The sequence below is a fragment of the Monodelphis domestica genome, chromosome 7 (genome assembly GCF_027887165.1).
Source record: "Monodelphis domestica isolate mMonDom1 chromosome 7, mMonDom1.pri, whole genome shotgun sequence".
Taxonomy (NCBI): domain Eukaryota; kingdom Metazoa; phylum Chordata; class Mammalia; order Didelphimorphia; family Didelphidae; genus Monodelphis; species Monodelphis domestica.
The window spans coordinates 98,870,645-98,892,400 of record NC_077233.1 but is presented as its reverse complement, the minus strand read 5'-3'; the positions used below and the strand labels follow the sequence as shown (position 1 = coordinate 98,892,400).

General features: G+C 35.7%; 1 protein-coding gene across 5 annotated transcripts in view; it reads left to right on the top strand.

Annotated features, from left to right (window-relative positions):
• Nucleotides 1-21,756, top strand: part of LOC103092583 (KAT8 regulatory NSL complex subunit 1-like) — a 160,311-nt gene that overhangs the window by 113,629 nt on the left and 24,926 nt on the right. For all 5 annotated transcript variants that reach the window (XM_056805256.1, XM_056805255.1, XM_007499706.2 and 2 more), the window contains 2 exons: nt 19,563-19,755; nt 20,635-20,800. In XM_056805256.1, the coding sequence (XP_056661234.1) occupies nt 19,563-19,755; nt 20,635-20,800 (359 nt within the window). The remainder of the gene's footprint in view (nt 1-19,562; nt 19,756-20,634; nt 20,801-21,756) is intronic.

Genomic DNA, 21,756 nt, shown 5'->3' with positions numbered 1-21,756 from the left:
GCTAAGGATTTTGAAATTATTTTTGTTATGCTTCATGTTAAACATTCTTATATAGAGATATAATTTCAGGTAATTCACAATTGACTTTCTCTTCCCCCTCTTTTCTAGCTTCTCTTCCCAGCCCATTTATACAAGTGTTTCTAAAGGGTGAAATTTAAAAAGATAAAGTTATTAAAAGAAGAATTCCTGTACCTTTTTAAAAATTGTACTTTTTTTCATTGTCCTGAGCTTAGTTGTCTTCATTGTTTCTCCTCCCTTTCAAATCTAAAATTTATCTTCTCATTGATGGTCTAAAACAGTGGTTCTCAACCTTTCTAATGCCGTGACCACGCAATATAAGTCCTCATGTTGCAGTGACCCCCAAACCAAAAAATTATTTTGGTGGCTACTTCAAAACTGTAATTTTGCTACAGTTATGATTCAGAATGTAAATACCTGATATGCATTATGTATTCTCATTGCTACAAATTGAGAGGTTGAGAACCGCTGGTCTAAAACCATATTTTTTCCCTTCTTTATTCTTCCAGCATCTATCTTATAATTGAAGCTTCTGAAGTATAAGATTTCAGCTTCTCCTTTTATTCAGGTTTTGTGTGATTGCCTGTCTAGGCAATTTCTTCTGGGCTTTACTGTTAGAAATATCATACAATTAAAAAGTTTTAATGTCATTAAATTCTGGCTATTATTATAAGGAAAGGGTCCAGAAAAAATTGCAGCATAAAAGAAGTTGAACCTGACCCCAGATTATGCTACCTGGGCCTTTACTCTTTACTCTTTGTGACCAGTCTCCTTCCTCAAGGCCTCTTCTGGTACTCTTTTCCTCTCACTCTGGGTATTTGCTGCCCTTGGGAAATCACATATCCCTCCTATGGCAGAAAATTTCCTCTGATGGCAAAACGAAATCTTAGAGAAGACTGTTTTCTGATGTGCAAATTCTTCCATTGTGAAAGCCTAGTTTGGGCTCCCACCATAGATTCACATCACCTTCCCCATGAAATTGTTCTTTAGTGGTCCCATGTCCCTCCCTTTTGGAACAAGACTAACACTTCTATTGCCTCAACCACCTTTCCCATAGCCCCACTTCTTGCCATTAAATTACAGTAATCATCCCTTTATTCAGCCATGACCCATGTAGTAGTACATCAACCATTACTGAGCCATTTTGATTACAGGGGCAAATAATCATATCATTTTATTATGTTAAATATTGTTCAACATAAAAGCAGACCATTGGATAGGATTCAGATATTTTGTCATTATATATATATATATATATATATATATATATATATATATATATATATATATATATATATATATATATATATATATATATATATATATATATATATATATATAATTAACGAATAGATAATAATATCAATGAGAAAATCATTTTATTATTTTCCAACTTTTGGTCCAAATTTTGCTTTTGAATCTATTAATATTATGTAATTGGTTTCTATTTTATTATAGTAAGGGGGCAGCTAGGTAGTTCAATGGATTGTGAACCAGGCCTAGAGACGGTTGGTTCAGTCACTAACCCCCATTGCCTAATCTTTTACAGCTCTTCTTCCTTAAAAACCAATACACATTATTAATTCTAAGATGGAAGGTAAGGGTTTTGTTTTTTTGTTTTGTTTTGTTTTAAGCATATTAAGGGGCAACTAGGTAGCATAGTAGAGAGCCAAGCCTGGAATCAGGAGGACCTGGGTTCAAACTTGGTCTAAGACATTTCCTAGCTATGTGACCCTGTACAAGCCACTTAGCCCCAGTGACTTAGCTTTTCTATCTTAGAATCAATACTAAGACAAAAGGTAAGTGGGTTGTTTATTTTTTAAAACATATTAAGAGTGAGAATGGCTTTAGGAGATAGAGAACTTATCTCCCCAAGTTGGGAAGATCTGAGTTGAAGTGAGACCTCTAGGGAAGATGTTATCCAGTAGTGATAGAGAAGTTTCTTGCTAGGGAAATTACAGGTTTTTTCTTTATACTCATCCCTAACCCTTTGCAACACTGTATGTTTTGTTGACATCTGATGTATTCTCCATGTTGGTAGTTAATGTTTCTTATATTTAGTAGATCTCATTTCATCATTGAGGGGATTTTCACAATTAGTGCTGATTACTAGATATCCATGTCTTATATTTTGTGATTCTTGTCTTTAGAAAAGCAACCGAAAACCTTGGGGACCTTCTCTAGCTCTTTAATTTTCTTTGGGCATCAATAAAATAGTCAATTTTCACCTGTCTTGGTAGATGACTGCCCCACCAAATCTTTTAGTCATACATTTCCTTTATTATTTCTTGCCTACTTCTTGCATATAAGCCTTCATATGCTATAATCAGAATTTATTTTATTTACTTTGACAGCTGACTTCTCCCCTTTTCTCTTGCCATTTAGAAAACTCATAACATAACGTGAAAGTTTCTTAGAACTTGAGGCAAAATTGGGGGAGAGGGGGATTGGCATGTAGCTTCATTAAAGTGAGTTATCAGTTATATAGAAATATGTTTCAAAACCAAATGAGAAGTAGACTTTCAGTTTCTCTCCATTTTAGATTATGTGATGCTTCCATTTTTTGCTGATAGGAATCATGTCTTGTTGTTTTTGTATCTTTTCCAGAACTTAGCATTTCTTCATTATGCTTTTGGGCAGGGAGACAGGGCCAGACAGAAGCAGCTGGAGCTATGATTTTCCTCTTATAGGTACTATCTAGTGCAGACTCACTCTGCCAATATTTATTGACAACTCCTCTGCAGTTTACAATTAAAAAAAATTACTTGGAATATTAAGTTTAACCGACTATTTTGATCCAGTCATGTGTTCAGTGAGGATTTCATCCCAGTTTGCCCTGACTTGGATCCATTTCTATTATGCCATGTGTGTGTGTGTGTGTGTGTGTGTGTGTGTGTGTGTGTGTGTGTGTGTGTGAGAATTGGAATCCATGAATTAGTTGTATAATATATTTTTTTGTTCTTTGGGTGTTTTTTTTTTTAATATTTAAAATGAATGTTGTACCACCCTTCTCTGGTATATTAAGGATGACAGAATAAGGTAGTTGATCTAAAAGGCTAAACTAATAATTTCAGCTTTCTTTCAGTGATGCTTCCATTCAAGCTTTAGGGTTGATTGTTGAGCTTTTACGTTATTCAAATTTTCTCCATTATGAAACCAGTTCCAAGTTATGACATCTCCAATTAGGAAAAGGCTAAGCATGGATTATTTAAAATAAACCGGTGGCATAGTGAATTACATATCAGTTTGTAATTGAAGCAGATATTCATACTTAACATTACATTTGTGACTCTAAACAAAAAAACATTGTTACTTTGTTTAATCATAGCACAAAAAAATTTTTTTTTTTACTATTTCTCCATATTCGTCTAAATTTAGGGACCTAGGAATTAGATTAAGTATAGTAGTGAAGGCTTGGCTGAAGATTACACATATAACAATGTGAAGCAGCTGAGATTTCTTTAGTATAGATACCTAACTCCAAATTTTCAAACATGGCTATGGCTAAGTCCTAAAAAGTTGTCTGAGGCACCTAAAAGTTAGTAATGCTATATGAAGTGAAATCCAAATCAGCTTAACCTCTCATCTAGCACTCTTATCTCTTCTGCCATGCCACCTCTTGGATACTGAGGAAAATAAGAGGGTTATCATTTGACTTTTATTTTTAAATTGGAGGGGACCTACAAATTCTATTCTTTATACTGAACCACCATGTTTAGCATCAGTAACCATTGTTAGGAAAAATCCAGACAGATAAAAGTCAAATTTAGATTAAGCTCCAGCTCTACTGAATTATTTAACCTCTTTATGCCTCCGTTCATCTATAACAGTTATTTTCAATCTTCTGGTCTTGGAACTCCTTTTTACTTTTAAAAATTATTGAAGACACCCCCCCCAAAGAGCTTTTATTTTAAAAGATTATAATTATTGATATCTTCCATATTAGTTGTTAGATTATCTTAGTATTATAATGAAAATAATTTGACTTTGTTGTATCTCCAACTTTCCTAGAGCATACTTCAACTCCTGATCTATTAAATGGTATTAAACTAAACCTAAGATCTCTTCCAGACCTAAAATTCCATGGTCCTATCTTGTATTCAAAAACTTTTCAAATTTCAAAATGAATCTTCTGTCCCCTTTCAGCAGAAGTGTCATCATTCTTTAGGAGCTAAAGTCATCCATTTGTAGCAACAGGGGGTATGTAAATGGAGGAGAACAAGTGGAACTCATAATTTTTGCTGCTTTTTAGTTGCTTTGGTTTTATAGATATAATAGAGTTTGTCATTGGCTAAATTTGCCATTGATATTTTATGTGAATTTCATTCTTTACTATTCCTAGGACCATTATAAATGCAGAAAATTGATACTGAAGACTCACTAGCTCTTATCCTGGGTTTAACTAGAATCATAATAAAATCCCATATGGCCGTTATGGCGAACCTTTTAAAGACAGAGTGCTATGCTCCACGCCTCCCCCTTTTTCCCTCCACCCCCTTGCCGTGCCCCACCTCACCTTCCTGGCCTTCCCCTTTACCCCAGTCAGGGGAGGAGAAGGAAGGGTTTCCATTGACTGCTGGGCAGAGGAAAGAGTGATGAAAGGCACTTGTGGAGAGGAGGAGGAGATTGAACTCAGCACTCTTCCCCCCTCTAGCTATGTGCCATGCAGTGAGCTATGCTCCCCTCAAACCTACTTCCTTCCCAACCCCACCCAGGGGATCACTTTCTCATGGACTCAAAGCTGCCATCTGCATTGCACCCTCATACAGCATGTGAGCCCCCCCACCTTACCCCAGACAGAGGTAGGAGAGGAAGAGCTTCCATTGGGCTGCTGGGCAGAGAGGGGTGGGTCAAGTGAGGAATGTCCTCAGGTGCAGGAAGAGGGGAGGGGAACAGCTCCACTCCAAGTAGCTCTAGCTTTCTAATAAGGAATTCTAGTGGGCAAATGTAGACATGCCCATAGAGAGGGCTCTGCATGCCCTTTCTAACATGTGTGCCATAGGTTTGCCACCATGGACATATTATAATAATATTGGCACATTTTGATGCACTTAACTTAATGTTAATTTTTTTTAGTAAGAAAATAAATGAATTAAGTATTAATCATGTACTATGTATACATCACTGTGGTAGGTACTTTGAATTCTAGGGAAAAAAATTAAATAATCCCTGCTTACATTCTCCCGGATGAAACAAAATAAATACAAATCATCGCCAAAACTTTTAGTCATCTAGAAAAGAATGGGTATCAAAACAATTTAAGGTTTTGAAACAAAGTGGAAACTAAGATCACCCAAAGAATAGAGTATATACACTCTCATATGAGGAAAAATGACAAAGAATTCTAATTGAAAAACTTGGTATGTTTTATTATTTAATTATTAATTTAAGTGAATATAATTACTGAACAATTTCCTTTTTTGTATTGATAATTAATGTTAAATTTTTAATAAAATCTTGTGAAACCCTCCCCTACCACATTATTTGAAGTGGTAGTACCATGCCTGAAGACTTTCCCACAGAAATACTACCTTGAAAGTAGCAGGTTATCAGTAAACATTTGATATTTTTTAGATGTATGGAAAATACAAAATAATTCAAAGGATTAAGAGATTACTTATGAAGAGATAAATAATAAGTGAAATAATGACATGTCAGATCATGCAAGTAATTTTTATTCTTTAATATTTCTCTGTTCTTAGTGTCTCCTTTTCTGGTTTCTGGCTTTAAATGAAAATTTCCCCCAACTGTATGCTTTATTATACTTTTATTCTTCACAGTGTTTCCTTATAATACTATGGGCCTATATTCCTTCCTCCCTCCTCCCCCAAAAAAATAACCCTTATTTTCTGACTTAATATCAAATCTAAGAAGAGTGGCAAGGGCTAGTCATTTGGGGTTAAATGACTTACCCAGGGTCACAAAACTTTTTGAACTTAGATTATCCCTCTCCAGGCTGAGCCCTCAGTTACCCTGGCCTAGATTCCTAAAAGATATTTTATATTATTGTTGTTTCATAGTAAGGTGTTTTTATCAGACATATCTTCCCAGAGCCCTTTTTAAAAATGCAGAGCCCATTTTTTAATTTAAATTTAAATTCCCACATCTGGGAAGATATGCCTGAAAAAACAACTTGCTATGAAACAACAATAATATAGGGTTTTTTTTTTTCCTTTATGTTAATGTCTATGTCACTACATAAAACCTGAAGCCTGAATCTTTTTGTTGCTCTATTTTATCTAAATTCTATTTTAGGTATGGAAAACGTAGAGGAAGAAAGATTTTCTTGCATAAAATAACATTACAGAGAATCTTTCCTAAAGCAAAATGTTTTCTAAAATTACATCATAAATTTACTGGTCTTTTTGATATGGTTACATGTATTTTCTTTTAAGAAAAATACTTTTGACTTGTAGATTTGGAGCTCAGTTGTTACTAAATTATTTATAATTCCTTTTTTTTTTTGGCCGTGTACCACAACCACTTGAGTAAAAAACCTACTTAACTAAAGGAAAAGGATTGCAAAATTAGCTGGAAACAAGTGTTTCAGGTGGTTTATATAATTTTATTGCTCAAGCATTTTGTATGTGCCTTCAAGTTTTGGGTTTTTTTTTTTCCACTACTGGAATGGTCTTCATAGTTATATTTAAGCTTGACGTTCTGTCGGTCTGGAATGCAATTTTTAGCTTTAAATATTTTTTTTCCCTTAGTTACATTCAAAACTACTTGGATATACTTAGATTTTGTTCCCAGGAATTGCACCTATAATTCACCTTATAGCCCATGTGCTTTTCTTGTGTTGGACAAAGCCCAAATCTTATTAGAGTGGAGAAACAATTTTTGCAAGTAGGAGGGAGGCCCAGTTTTTTCTATTTTTTTTTTTATGTTTTATTTAAGGAGAATAGACTGAGGTGGCCCCAAAGACTATGAAATACTAGATATACAATTTTAATCCCGAAGGCATTTACTAAAGTAAGCATCATGATAACGGTTATAAATGAATCCTGTTTCTTCCACTTTCCATCCTAGATTTATTCGTCCCTTAAAGAGATGGCCTTTATTTGGTGACCCTGTTAGACTCAAGTCTAGGATTGGTGAGGAAAATCAAATGAGCACCTAATGAATATTTATTAATTAGCTTTCTTTTTTAGCAATTTCCCTTCTTACCAAGCATATTTCTTCTATTACTGTGAAATTAAAAATTAATACTCAAAGTATTTATTATATAGGACTTAATAATAATGTGAGTAAGAAAGGGGTTAATTCAGCTAATTGAGCAGAGCACAGAGCCAGAGAAACCCATACCTGTCATGCTTTACCAAAAACCCAAGCTCAAAAAGAGCCACCCCCCAGCATGGGTCTCAGCCAAATTCCAAGCCTCAGTATGTAAAATGAAGACATAAAAGGATGCTGGGTAAAATGTAGTAAATGCAGGTGTAGCAAATTTGTATTTGCACAATTACCAAGTAGTGCAATAAAAAGAAGGCTGGATTTAAAGTCTGAATGCAAGAACATTTATTAGTCATTTATTATATGCCAAGCACTTAGCTAAAAGCTGAGAGTATAAATGTGAAAATGGGATTATCTTGCCTTCAGAGACCTTGCACTCTAATTGGGAAGAGACAACAAATATTCAGTATTAGTGGCCAGGGAAAAGACCCTTTCTACTCCCTTTCCCTCCCCCACCCCCACCCCCCAATCAAAGATATGATAAGATAAACTGTAGGGCAGTCCATTTACATGCCTTTTCCTACGGAAATAGCAATTACAGTTCTCAATTAAAGAAATAGAAAGGCAAGATGAAAGAAATGGTTTATTTCTTAGGGTACTAAGGATCCAGAAGTATTATTCTGAGCTGTGCTCAGTGGCTTAGTTCTGTCCTGGCCTCATCACAAAGGCTCAAATCCATCTTGGCCACTGACATTGATCAAGTCAGTTAATCTCCCAGAGCCTCGGTTTTCTCCTACGTAAAATGAGATGAAATGAGCTCTAAGGACCCTCCTAGCTCCAAAACTCTCATTTGAAACATGTAATCTTCCCTTTTCCTAGCCAAGACAAATCATGCCTTACATTTATATAACATTTTATATGTTTTGATTTTTTTAGAATCATAGAGGTTGGTAGGCAATCGCCACCAGAATCTTGATTGGTTAATAAATATGGATTGAATGAATCTCAAGGAAAAGATTTTACTGGGTAATGATTGTAGAGGAAGAGCCTGGAATGGGATTCAAGTAATCTAACTCTCCCACTACTCCCAGTGAATTATCAGGAGGGTTGAGGTGGAGTATAATTGAAAAATATACCCTTGGACAGACTTCTTAGGAGACTTACCAAGAGAATATATATATATATAACTCTTGGCATAATCATGATTGCTTTAGTTATTAGTGTTTTGATTATTAGTAGCTTAGTAGTGTAGATAGTATGTGGTATTGAGAATCAGTAAGACCTGAATTCAGATTTTGCCTCTGCCTTTTTACTAGCTTTGTGACTAGATAAGCCACTTTAGCTCTTTTCCCCCCTCAAAAATCTCCCTAGATCTTATATCCTAAAATTTAGGTGGATTGAGATCTGTAAAGGTCTCATGCCAATGAAATCACAGATTCTTCACATAATTAAATATTGTTACAATTTACCAGATGACTTGGAAGCTGAAAAGAGTATAAGGAAGAAGTTATAAGGACTTGCATAAGAAGGTGGTAGTATGAATTAAAAGGAAGGCACACATATAAGTAATTCTTCAAAGAAAGAATATATAACAGTTTGGATAGTGGTGGAAAGACCATTGGCATGTGATGCTTCAAAGAATTAACATGAAACAGTCAGCATGGTGTGGTAGAAAGACCTTTGGCCTTAAGAGTCAGAGAAACTGGATTCACATTCCACCTTTGATACCACCTATATAATTTGGGCCATTTTACTTGAGCTTCCTGGACCTCAGTTCCCTCATATAAAATAAGGTGTTTAGACAAGGTAACCCCCAAGGTCCCTCTTATTGCTGTCTGTGAGTGAATTTTCAGATATGGGAAACGAAGAAGTAAAAATGACTCCTTAATTTTGGGGGCAAGAGATGAGATATTTTTAAAAAAGCATATTATGGTTTGAATTGGACTAGAGAAATGAGTTCAGTTTTCTACATTTTGAGCTTGAGGTAGGACAGGCATGAGCAGCTGGAAATGTAGCTTTATGAGTTAGAAGATGAGGTAGAGCAACTAAGGGGCTCAGTGGATAGAGATCCAGGCCTAGAGATGAGAGGGTCTGGGTTCAAATGTGACTGCAGACAGTAACAGCATGACTTTGGATAAGTCATTTATCCTCAATTAACTAGCCCTTACTGCAATTGGGCCTTGGAAAAGATACTTGGTATCGATTCTAAGACAAAAAGTAAGGGTTGAAAAAGTTCAGAGGGAGGTAAAAGATGAAGATCTAAATCTGGGTGGATATTAAGTGTCGAATTGATAACTATCTGTAATGGTAGATATGATTTCAAAGGCAGAGAATGATCGTTCAGTTCTAAAGAATGGAAAGAGGAGGCAGAGAAGTCAAAAGAGCTAGCCAGACTAATTGGGAATTTTATACTTTAATTTAATTTAACCTTCATAATCTTGATTATTGATTTTTTGATTCAGACCTTTCATTCCATCACCTTTGAGAACTAGCTAGTGAGAAAAATGCAACTTCCCATTACAGATTGGCAACTTCCTTACTAATTAAAGGTCTTAGCAAACTTCCTTGAACACCAGGTGTAAGGGATCAGAGAGAGGACTACAGGGAGGGATTCATTGTTATTGCGGTTTTGTTGATAAGGAAACGGATTTGGGATAAATGAGAGGAAGGAATGAAACCTAAACACTTTAGTTACAAGTCCGTCACTGTCCATTGTATGTTATACTAATGAATAACTCAATGAATAGTATTGCTGGTATAGCGATTTAACCACCGGCCTTCAAACTTTGGAATACATAGAGTTCACCAGATTGTTCAGCAATGTAGGCCAACCTGGCCACTAGTCTTGATGTTTTCATAATACACACATCTATGCCACTAAAAATATCTGATAGTGAAATCTCTTTAGCCTACTTTTCTTTGGTATTAAAGCATTTGCCAAGCACATACTATGTTCTAGATCAGCGGTTCTCAACCTCTCGATTTGTAGCAATGAGAATACATAATGCATATCAGATATTTACATTCCGAATCATAACTGTAGCAAAATTACAGTTTTGAAGTAGCCACCAAAATAATTTTTTGGTTTGGGGTCACTGCAACATGAGGAATTGTATTGCAGGGTCACGGTATTAGGAAGGTTGAGAACCACTATTCTAGCTATTGGGGACTAAAGTATGTTTTGATTTTAATTTTAATTTAAAATTGTGTCTCCTTTTATCACTCAAGTTATAGATGTCACAATGGAACTCAACTGTTATTCTTCAAATAATTTAATAATATTGCTAAGACCTTAATCCTCAGGGGAGTCAAACTGGCACATCCCTTCTGCCACCACTTTCCAAATTAACTTCAGAAATAAACTTAATTCAAGAATTGTATATGGGTTGAATTTTCATGGTCATAAGCACCAATCCAGGTTTAACTATTGAGGAAAAAAGGAAACATTGGATGTAGACAGTGCTGCCCATCTAGGTACACAGAAGCGTTTTTGCCATTTCCAGAGGCAGGGTTTTCTCCTAGGTAATGGAAGCTTCTAATGTCCCCTTAAACTCTGGATCAGCTGATTTTAAACTTTTTCATCTCATGAGACCTTTACACTCTTAAAAATTATTGAAGACCCCAAAGAGCTTTTGTTAATGTGGTTTGGATCAAATTTTACTGTATTAGAAATTAGAATGGATAATTTTAAAAATATGTATTAATTCATTTAAATTAAATAAATCTATTGAATGTCGACTTGAATTACTTTGAAAGGAAAATAACTTTTAAAAAAGGTTACTCAGAAAAGTGACATTATTTTACATTCTTTAAAATTTCATATAAATGTCTGGGTTAATAGAAGTCAGCTAGATTTCCTACTTCTGCATTTAATCTGTTGCCCTGTTATTTTGGTTGAAGGATATGAAGAAAATTTGGCCTTCCAAAGATATTGTAGTTGGGAAAGGGAAGACTATTTTAATAGATAAATAGTATCATTATCATGGAAGAAATTTTGAAATTGTGGACATCTTGAAAGGATCTTGAGGACTCATAGGTAATCTGTAGACCACACTGGGAGAACTGATGCTCTAGACCAATAATCTGTATCATTATCTAGATAAGTAATTGCTTTAATAGCTCAGCCCTGCTTAAACTGGTTGTCCTATCCAGTTCCAGTTTCCTTGGTGAACTGGATTGGGTAGTTATCATCATGTCCATTTTACAGATTTGGAAATTAAGACCCAGAGGTGATGTTCTGGTTCTTTGTTCTTTTCCATTGTATTTTGATGCCGCTATAATTCTGTTTCTATACAGTAATGACCATGCCTTCTACTTCTTATGTTCAGTAAATCTGTTAATAAATTTAATTACTCAAATAATTCATAACTTTTCCCACCCCCAAATTTTCTGCATTAAGAGAATTACAAACCCCCATTTGCTATGTCTCACAAGAGAAAATTTCCTATGAACCATAATGAGAAGGGAAACATCATAGAACAATTACATCCGGTTCATTAAGAGAGAATTGGTTCCAACCTTGGTTTTCCTATAGGAAATAAATGGTAGCAAATCTCGGTTTTTAAAAATTTAATTAATTAACTTAGAATATTTTCCCGTGGTTACATGATTCATATTCTTCCCCTACCTCCCCCCCCCCCATAGCCAGTAAGCAATTACACTGGGTTTTATATATATCACTGATCAAGACCTATTTCCATATTATTAATATTTGCAGTAGAGTGGTCATTTAGAGTCTACATCCCCAATCATATCCCCATAGAACTATGTGATCAAGGAAATTTTTTTCTTCTATGTTTCTACTCCCACAGTTCTTTTTCTAGACGTGAATAGCATTCTTTCTCATAAGACCCTCAGAATTGTCCTGTATCATTGCATGGCTGCTAGTAGAGAAGTCCATTACATTTGACTGTGCCACAGTGTATCAGTCTCTGTATACAATGTTCTCCTGGTTCTGCTCTGTAAGAGAGAGGAATTTGAAAAAGAAGGAAATATGATCCAATGAAGCAAGAAACAGACCATGCAGAGGAAGGGCAGAAAGGAAGTAACCCAGAATTCCAGGGAAAGAACAGAGGCTGGGGGGAACTCAGAAATGACCACATCAACTGGATTCCTTCAACTGAGAACCTGACAGGAGGATCTCAAAAAGACCGGAAGTTTCACTTTGGACACCAACGGCTTCCTAGTGATCCCTGGAAGTTCTCTGCTCAACTCAACTCAACTTAGTAGATTGGACTTTGAAAAAGCCATCTACTGAGGAAATTCTCTCTAAGGATTTTCTCCACCTCTCTCTCCACAATTGTCCTGACCTCTAGCAATAACCACATTAGCTCAAGAATAGGGACAACCAGCAGCTGACCAGAAAAGGGGCTAAGGCTTAGAGCTTGGACCCCAAAATTGGGGGGGGGGTCAGTCTGCCAGTCCTCAGGGATTCCTGCTACCCACTTTCCTTATCCAACCCTCTTACTATCCTTTCCCTGAATGATTCTCTATTAAAGTGCTAATATCTAGATCAGGTCTGCCTACTTTCTGACACCAAAGAAGGGGTCTGAAGATTTGGGTAGACTCATACCTCTCCCCAAGGAGAAGGATTAGATCAAGACCAGGAAAATCTATCCTGCCTCTCAACAACAACTAAGACAAAGAAAGGAGGCAGTGAGTCATTTCTCCAAAGCCCTCTCCTCTAGTCCTTAACCTTTACCTCCCAAACCAAATCTCTGGGGAGACACACTCTGTCCCTCAGGGAAACAAACTCAGATTGTCTTCACCAAGGGGAAGAGAGGGAAAGATCAACCTCTTCTCCCCTCTCATTCTCTCAACCCCTTCTCTACTTCTTCCCAATTCACCAAAGCATGGAGTTGTAACCTCTCTTATTGGCCTATATTACAGCTCCTTTTGCTCTGCATCAATTCCTGGAGTTGGTAACAGTTTACATAGAATTCCTCCAGTTCATTATTCCTTTGAGCACAATAGTATTCCATCACCAACAGATACCACAATTTGTTCAGCCGTTCCCCATTCAAAGGGCATCCCCTCATTTTTCAATTTTTTGCCACCACAAAGAGCGTGGCTATAAATATTTTTGTGAATATATTTTTTCCCTATTATCTCTTGGGTACAGACCCAGCAGTGGTATGGCTGAGTCAAAGGGCAGGTAGTCATTTAAAGCCCTTTGGCATAGTTCCAAATTGCTTTCCAAAATAGTTGGATCAATTCACAACTCCACCAGCAGTGCATTAGTGTCCCAATTTTGCCACATCCCCTCCAACATTTAGTACTTTTCTTAGCTATCATATTAGCCAGTCTGCTAGGTGTGACATGGTCATTTTGATTTGCATTTCTCTATATCAGGAGGGATTTAGAATACTTTTTCATGTGCTTACTGATAATTTTGATTTCTTTATCTGAAAACTGCCTATTCATGTCCCTTGCCCATTTATCAATTGGGGAATGGCTTGATTTTTTGTACAATTGATTTAGACCTTTGTTGGAGGTTTTTGTTATAAAGATTTCCCTCCAATTTTTTGCTTCCATTCTAATTTTGGATACATTGGTTTTGTTTGTACGAAACCTTTTTAATTTAATGTAATCAAAATTAAATTGTGTATGGGATGCTCAGGGAGGAGTAATATCTTTGGTATGGAGGGCTTGTCGTGCCCTCCTAGCGCAGCTCTCCAGCCTCTGACCCTCACCTGACACCCAGCTCTCACTTGTGGCTCCCAGTAGCTGCTAGCATTCGGCAGCGGCCACACCCTGGGTAACGGCTTCGACAGGCCGGCTAAACCTTGTGAGGGTAGCCATCGGGTCGTCGTTGACCCCTGGTGAACTAGGGCTTTGCTTACCCAGCATGTGAAGACTGTTTTGGCGGAACAGGCGGAAGAAACCAACAAGAAGGTTCAACGGCTGAGATGGTGATACAGCAAGGCACTGTGGAGTGCTTAGGGCGTGTTGGGAGCACAAAAGACAACACAGCCATCCAATGCAGCTAAGGAAGTCTCCAGGTGTAATGAATTTTCGTGCCACTGGACCCAGGCTCCCAATGCCGAGAGAGTGGGACTGTCTCTGTGCATCAACTTTTCCACTTAAATCTTCACGCAAAAGTGTCTTTGTGCACAAAAATGCAAAAAGATAATCGTCATCCTCGGTTACCAAGAGACTACTACTACTAATAATCAAAATTATTCATTTTACATTTTGTGATATTCTCTATTTCTAGCTTGGTCTTAAATTATTTTCTTTCCCATAGATCTGACAAGTATACTATTCCATGTTCACCTAATTTATTTATAGTTTCCTTCTTTATATTTAAGTTATTTACGCATTCTGAATTTATATTGGTATAGGGTGTGAGATGTTAATCCAGACCTAATCCATACCATACTATTTTCCAGTTTTCCCAGCAGTTTTTGTCAAGTAGTAGATTCAGAGAAAGAAAACTACAGACCAACCTCCTTAATGAACATAGATGCAAAAATCTTAAAGAGAATACTAGCAAAAAGACTCCAGCAAGTGATCCAGAGGATTATTCACTGTGATCAGGTGGGATTTATATTATGAATGCTAAGATGGTTTAATATTAGGAAAACCATCCACATAATTGATTCATATCAACAAGCAAACCAACAGAAATTACATGATTATCTCAATAGATGCAGAAAAAACCATTGACAAAATACAACTTGTTCCTATTGAAAACACTAGAAAGTATAGAAATAGAAGGGCCTTTCCTAAAAATAATAAACAGTATATATTTCAAACCATCAGCAAGCATCATCTTCAATGGAAATAAATTAGAAGCTTTCCCAATAAGATCAGGAGTGAAACAAGGATGTCCATTATCACTACTGTTATTTAACATTGTACTAGAAACACTAAAAGTAGCAATTAGAGAAGAAAAAGAAATTGAAGATATTAAAATGGGCACTGAGAAGACTTAACTCACTCTTTGCAGATGATATGATGGTCTACTTAAAGAATCCTCGAAGATCAACCAAAAAACTAGTGGAAATAATCAACAACTTAAGCAAAATTGCCAGATAAAAAATAAACCACCATACATCATCAGCATTTCTGTATATTTCCAACACAACTCAGCAGCAAGAGTTAGAGAAATTCCATTTAAAATCAGTCTAGCCAATATAAAATATTTAGGAATCTATTTGCAAAGACAAACACAGGAATTATATGAACACAACTACAAAACACTTTCCACACAATTAAAACTAGATCTAAATAATTGGAAAAACATAATTGCTCATGGGTAGGACAAGCTGACATAATAAAAATTGACAATCCTACCCAAATAAATTCACTTATTCAGTGCCATACCTATCAAACTACCAAGAAACTTTTTTATGGAGTTAGAAAAAATTATAACAAAGTTCATTTGAAAGAACAAAAGATCACGAATATCAAGGGAAATAATGAAAAAAAAATGTGAAGGATGGGGACCTAGCAGTACCAGATCTTAAACTGTACTATAAAACTGATCATCAAAACAATAAGGTGCTAGCTAAGAGACAGAAGGGGAGGATCAGTGAAATAGACTTGGGGTAAATGTCTTCAGTAAGACAAATCTCCATTTATTTCAGATTATATCTGAGCTTTTCTTTTGAGTTAAAAGTGCCCTCCATGATCTTATTTTAAAAACGCTCTAAAATAGGACCAAATCCTCACACTTAAATTAAAAAAAAAACTTTTTATCAATATTTATTACTATACTTCCTTTAAAAGGAACAACTCACCAGGTATGATGAAAACCAGGAAAGAGCACTGTTATGAAAACCCAGAGGAGAAAGTGTGCAAGAGGAAAGTATGTTTAGCTGTAAAATTTAGCATATAGACGGAGAGGCAACTTAAAAGATCATTAGTAACTTTGGAGAGAGCAGTTTCACATTAGTAAGATTGGAAGCCAGATTGCAAAGGGTTAAAGTATGAGTAAAATGAGAAGTAGAGACAAGAGAATGTTAAATTGGCAGGATATAATTTGGCAGCAATTTATTTAAAAAAGATCTGGAGGCTTTAATAGATTGCAAAGTCATTCAAAGTTACAAGTATGCTATAGTAGCTAGAAAGCTGATTGGATTCTGAGTTACCGTAAGTTTCCTTAAGCCTAGCTTCCATAAATAAAGTGGTGAGGGTCTGAGCACATCTAAGGTATTGTTTTCAGACATGGCTGGTGGAGCTGTGAATTGATCCAAATATTCTGGAAGGCAATTTGGAACTGTGCTCAAAGTGCTTTAAAAGAAATGTATACCTTTTGATCCAGCAGTACCACTACTAGGTTTGTACCCTAAAGAAATAATATTGAAAAATGTTTCTACAAAAATATTCATATCTGCCCTTTTTGTGGTGGCAAAAAAAAAATGGAAAATGGGGAGGTATCCTTAGATTAAAGAATGGCTCAACAAATCATGGTATCTGATGGTGATGGAATATTACTGTCTCTTAAGGAATGATGAACTGGACAATTTCTATTTGAACTACAAGAACCTCCAGGAACTGATGCAGAGTGAAATGAGCAGAACCAAAATAAGATTATACATAGAAAGTGAAATATTGTGGAACAATCCAATGTAATGGACTTTGCTACTACAAGACAATCCCTAGGGTCCTATGAGAAAGAATGCTATCCACATCAGTAGAAAGAACTGTAGGAATAGAAACACAGAAGAAAAAGAAATGACTCATCATTTGTTTATATGAATATATGTTTGGGGAGTTTGGTTTTAAAAGATTACTCTGTTGTAAAAATGAATAATGTGGAAATGGGTATGTGATGGCATTTGTAAGACCCAGTGGAAGCATGTATGGGATCCAGGAGGGGTAAGGAAAGAGGGGAGAGAAAGAAAATGAATTATGTAAACATGGAAAAAATATTTTTTAATAAAATATTGTATTCAGATCTGAGCATTACAGGTTAGGGATGCTCTTGAAGAGAGAAAGAATGCCAAAATTGAAGGGACCTTCTGAAGAGAAGTGTTGGGGGGAAAGTCACCAGCAGGAAAAGTGGGTAAACCCTCAGGAGAAAGTCTTTGTCCACCTTCTGTCTTCGATGTCTCAAGACCAAGAGACCCTCACTGCTCTCCATCCAGAGTCTTCTCTCCTCAGGAAATTCACTCCTGGGGCCCCTCCCCCATCGAGGTGATCAATTTCATATACTCTTCAGTCTGGCACTTTTTCTCTTGTGCCAGCCTCTACCACAGGATAAATCTCTTTGATCCCACAGGGGAGAATCTGAAGCAACTTATAAAAATGGAGATTTAGTTTTCAGATGAGAAAAGTGTTCTTAACAATTAAAGTTGTCCAGAAGTAGGATGGGCAGTTTCATGAGATAGCTGGTTTCCCCTCATAGGAGTTCTTCACGTTGGGACTGAATTCTGAACCCTACTCCTCAGTCCCCAAAGGATATGCCATAGGAGTGTATTATAGCAAATACAAGACTACCATGAGATATGGCTTACAATACTATTTCCTTTGGACCTTCCACACCTAGGAGGTAGTTTTTAAGAAATGTTTCCACTTGTTCTGGTACAGTGACTGAAGTTTTTTTGCCTTCTGGAAGGTATGCCATACCTTGAGCAATATTGTTGGTTCTAGTTATTTCTTAATTTACAGAAAGCATTTTAAATTCTTTCAATATCCTTTCATAGTGTGTAGGTTTATTGGAGGGTCGGGGAGTATGGAGTATAAGTAGTTCTGCCTTCGGACATCATATCACAAGGCTACAGTGTATTTATACCAGTGCTAGAATAAATAAATTCATGTCTCTCTACTCTTCTAATAAACTTGTCTTTTGAAAAAAAAATTCCTCAGGATAGCAGTTTTCAAACTATATGCTTTAAGGAACTTGAACCATAAAGGAAGAAAACATTTGGAAATCCATTTCAATTTCAAGGCCTTTAACCATCTCACTCCGTTTTCTACGTACCTGGATCTCTCATTCTTTCCTTACACAAACTAAACCCTTCTTTGACCAGGGCAGTCTATATACTGATTCATTAAACATGTCCTGTCCTACTCTCCAGCAGATAAATTTAAAAACCAATTGGCATAAAATTTAATCATTTGTCTCAGTTAATTGGCATAAAATTTAATCATTTGTCTCAGTTAATAATATGTATGCTTCTCACTTTAAGATCCTTCCAAGCAAGAACCAGGGCTTTTGCTACTATGAATTCTATCCAGAGGAAGTAGCATAGTTGAATTTAAGGAAATCACATTTTATGGGCAAGGAATATAAAAACACACATTAAATAGATGAAAGTAATACTTTCAACAATAATCTTTATTGGAAATTATTCTAGTTTTGACTGGTTATAGAGATTTGTTTTTAGACTTATAAAATGTCTTTTCTCAATGCAAGGGGCTCCAGAGACTTTGAACCACCACCAGGAATAAGAGATTGGCTTTCTTACCCCACCTCACACCCCTCTTTCTTCTCTCACTCAAGAAGTAGGGAATAGTCTGGGAGAACCTGGGGGGTGGAGGGGTCTGACTCAAATATTCTGTAGAGCAACCTAATTACCTGTGAAGGAACAGGCTTGCCATATAACTAATTTATAATGCAGTCTTCCCAATATCCTTGATACCAGAAATTACTTGAGGCTTCTCAAGACTCCTAACCTCTGACTTGCACCCAATAAAAATAGACAGTCTTTATCTAGCTTAGAAGACAAATAGCTATTGACAGGCAGCATTCTATTTTCGTAATGCTTCGGTTGAAGTATCAAGTAGTGAAATGTTCAACAAAAATAAGCTAATTGAGTGTGTTGCATTGTAATCAAAACAGAAATGACATTCTTATAATTTTTCCTTTTTATATAATATTAGAAACATTGTCTTCAATTCTATAGTATTCCTAAAAGGGTCTTCTAATTCTTCACGTTATTAAATGAATGCTCTTACTGAGTGTGTTCTCAAGCACTTAGGGCAGGAGTGTGTGGGTATGGGTGTCTGCCAGAAAAAGTTCTGTATAATAGTTTTTGTTAACCAAAAAAGTTTCAAAATAAATTTACTTTTATTTCAAGGTCATCTTAGACTGGAGGAGTTAGGCATGTTTTCACTAATCCTATTTTGTATAAAATTTGTACTTTTCACATTCAGCTATTTTTTTGTCTCTAACAAATATCAGGCAATGCCATTCATTAAATGGCATTTTTAGACTATTTTGCCATTTCTTTGTGCTAAATCTTTCCTTGAAAGACTTCAAAATGGGAGAAATTGTCAGAGGCAAAAATATTACAAACATAGAAAAACTCAAGAATCAGAGGCAGTTTTCTTGAACCCTGATTCTAATAGGTTCCTATTAACCAGTGTCCTCATTTTCAGAAGAAATTGAGAAGAAATATGTTTTGTTCCTCTTTGATTTGCAGTTCTCGATCAAATTCCTTGGATAACAACTCTCATACTGAAGAGATACTCAGTAAAAGGAAGCGAATGGATTCTCCAGCCACCTCCCTCTCACCATATGACAGCAGTTGTATTGCTGCCCGAATCCGCCCTCTGTGCAGATACAGGAAACGTAAGCTGCTCCGGACCAATGCAGTCTCATACCTCAGTAGAAAGGTAGATACAAGTCCAGTGTCACATTATCTATCTGGCTATAACTGTTAATGATGCATGAATTTGAGGTTAACATTTAACTCCAGGCCTAGCATCCTGCCCCCACCTAATTGACTCTAATAGATCAGTGGCATCTATGTGCTATAACTTTAGGGGAGCCAGGAATCTCTGATTGTGAGCATATCTTGGAATACCTCCTGACTAAATCTTTTTGAGATCAAAAGCAAGAATTTCTAAAATGCTTAAGTCACTTAAGCCATAAGTGTCTGTTAGAGCTTTGAGGGTGGAATTTTTTTTTATCTTAAAATAGTATTTTAAATGACATTCTGGTGACAATATTAACAATGACAGAATTTTAACATAACTATACAGCCCATAGCACAGTGCCTGGGACATGAAAGGTGCTTAATAAATGTTTACTGAATTGAATACACATTTTGGTTATTTAAAGAAAAGCATAGTGAAATCTTATTTAGAATGTTTATTAGCTTAATTAATAGCTCATGTTTTTCACTACAAAGGGAGAATTCTTAATTCAAAACTATAGAAAAAATATTGATTAGGAATTATTATTTAAAATTTTATATCTCTTTCCTGGCTTATTTAGGGAGAAACAGTTGTGTAACAGGTCTTTATAATATAATAATGTTGCTATGTACCTTTCATTAACTTTCTTTAGACCTAATAGAAACATAGCATTCTCATCTTGTCTCTTTCATTTCAGCATGTAAATAGTTTTTTCTTAGCAGAGAACATTATTGAAGAATGTGTAAATTTCTTCCTCCCTCAAAAGTCACACAATAAAGTTCTCTTCAGAATTTCTAAGCCAAAATATTAGACTGGTTAACTTTTTCCCCTAGTGTATTATTTCTCCTTTTTCAGCCACAGAAACCCCTTACCATGAAGTGCAGCTGTGAATGGCCTCATACTTGTATTTTGTGTGAATTTAAGACATCTGTCAAGCCTATAGATGTCAATACTATGACATTAAAGGAACGAATTGCAATGTTGGACTCTGGCTTCCATCCTATTCTCTCACTTCCTCATGGTGAGTAGGTTTCTTCTAACTTAGATACTGGAAAAAGGCACTTTCTCCTTTTTTTCCCCTTTAGGATCCTTTCCTTATATAGAGTCTTGAGAGTGTTCTAGCAAGATGATAACTTTCAGGAGTGATGTCAAAGCTTAGTTTTTCCTGAACTATCTAAAAACAAAGACAAATGCAAAAATGAAAGAAAATAAAAAGAGGGAGAAGGAAAAAAACTTTTAGGAAAAGAACAAAAAAGTAAAGAAATCAGAAGACAAAAAGGAATAAAATGGGGTTAAGTTTTAAAGTGAAGCAAAACTTTATTTCCAAAAAGAAAAAAAGTTAACTAGTATAACTGCTACCCTTATGCTACAAAAAAATGAATACAATATCAAGAACCTCCAGTGATTTAGAGATAGAATGAAATGTATTTATAACAGGTATTTAAAAGTTAGCAATTTTTCTTTGAGTAATTTCTAAACATGAACATAAAAACTTAAAATGTTTAAATGGAAAAACTAAATGAAATAGACATTAAGGATCATATTAAATGGGCAAAACAATAAAAAGAAAAACCAAAACCCTAAAGTTGAAATGACAGACAACAGAGGGGAAAATGGCAAAAATAGAAACAGATTTCAAGTCTCTATAAACAAGAGCAGTTGATCTTAGTGAGGAAGAGAATTATTTGTCTCCTTGAAAAACACAAGTAGCACATATTCCAGAAATCATAAAAGAAAATTGCTTTGAAATTATAAAAATAGGTTCCAGAGTGTAAATTAGTAGTTTTCACAAGACAACAGTAATGACCTTGAACTTAATTCCATTAGAAAGGTAGTTGTCAAGTTCCTGGTCTTAAAATAAAACATAATCTTGTCAGCTACCAGGAGAAAACAAATTGCAAATAAGAAACTACCAATTAATATGTGCAAAGTAAAAGAAGGCTGGAATTCACAATATTGAAAATCAAGGCAAATTGT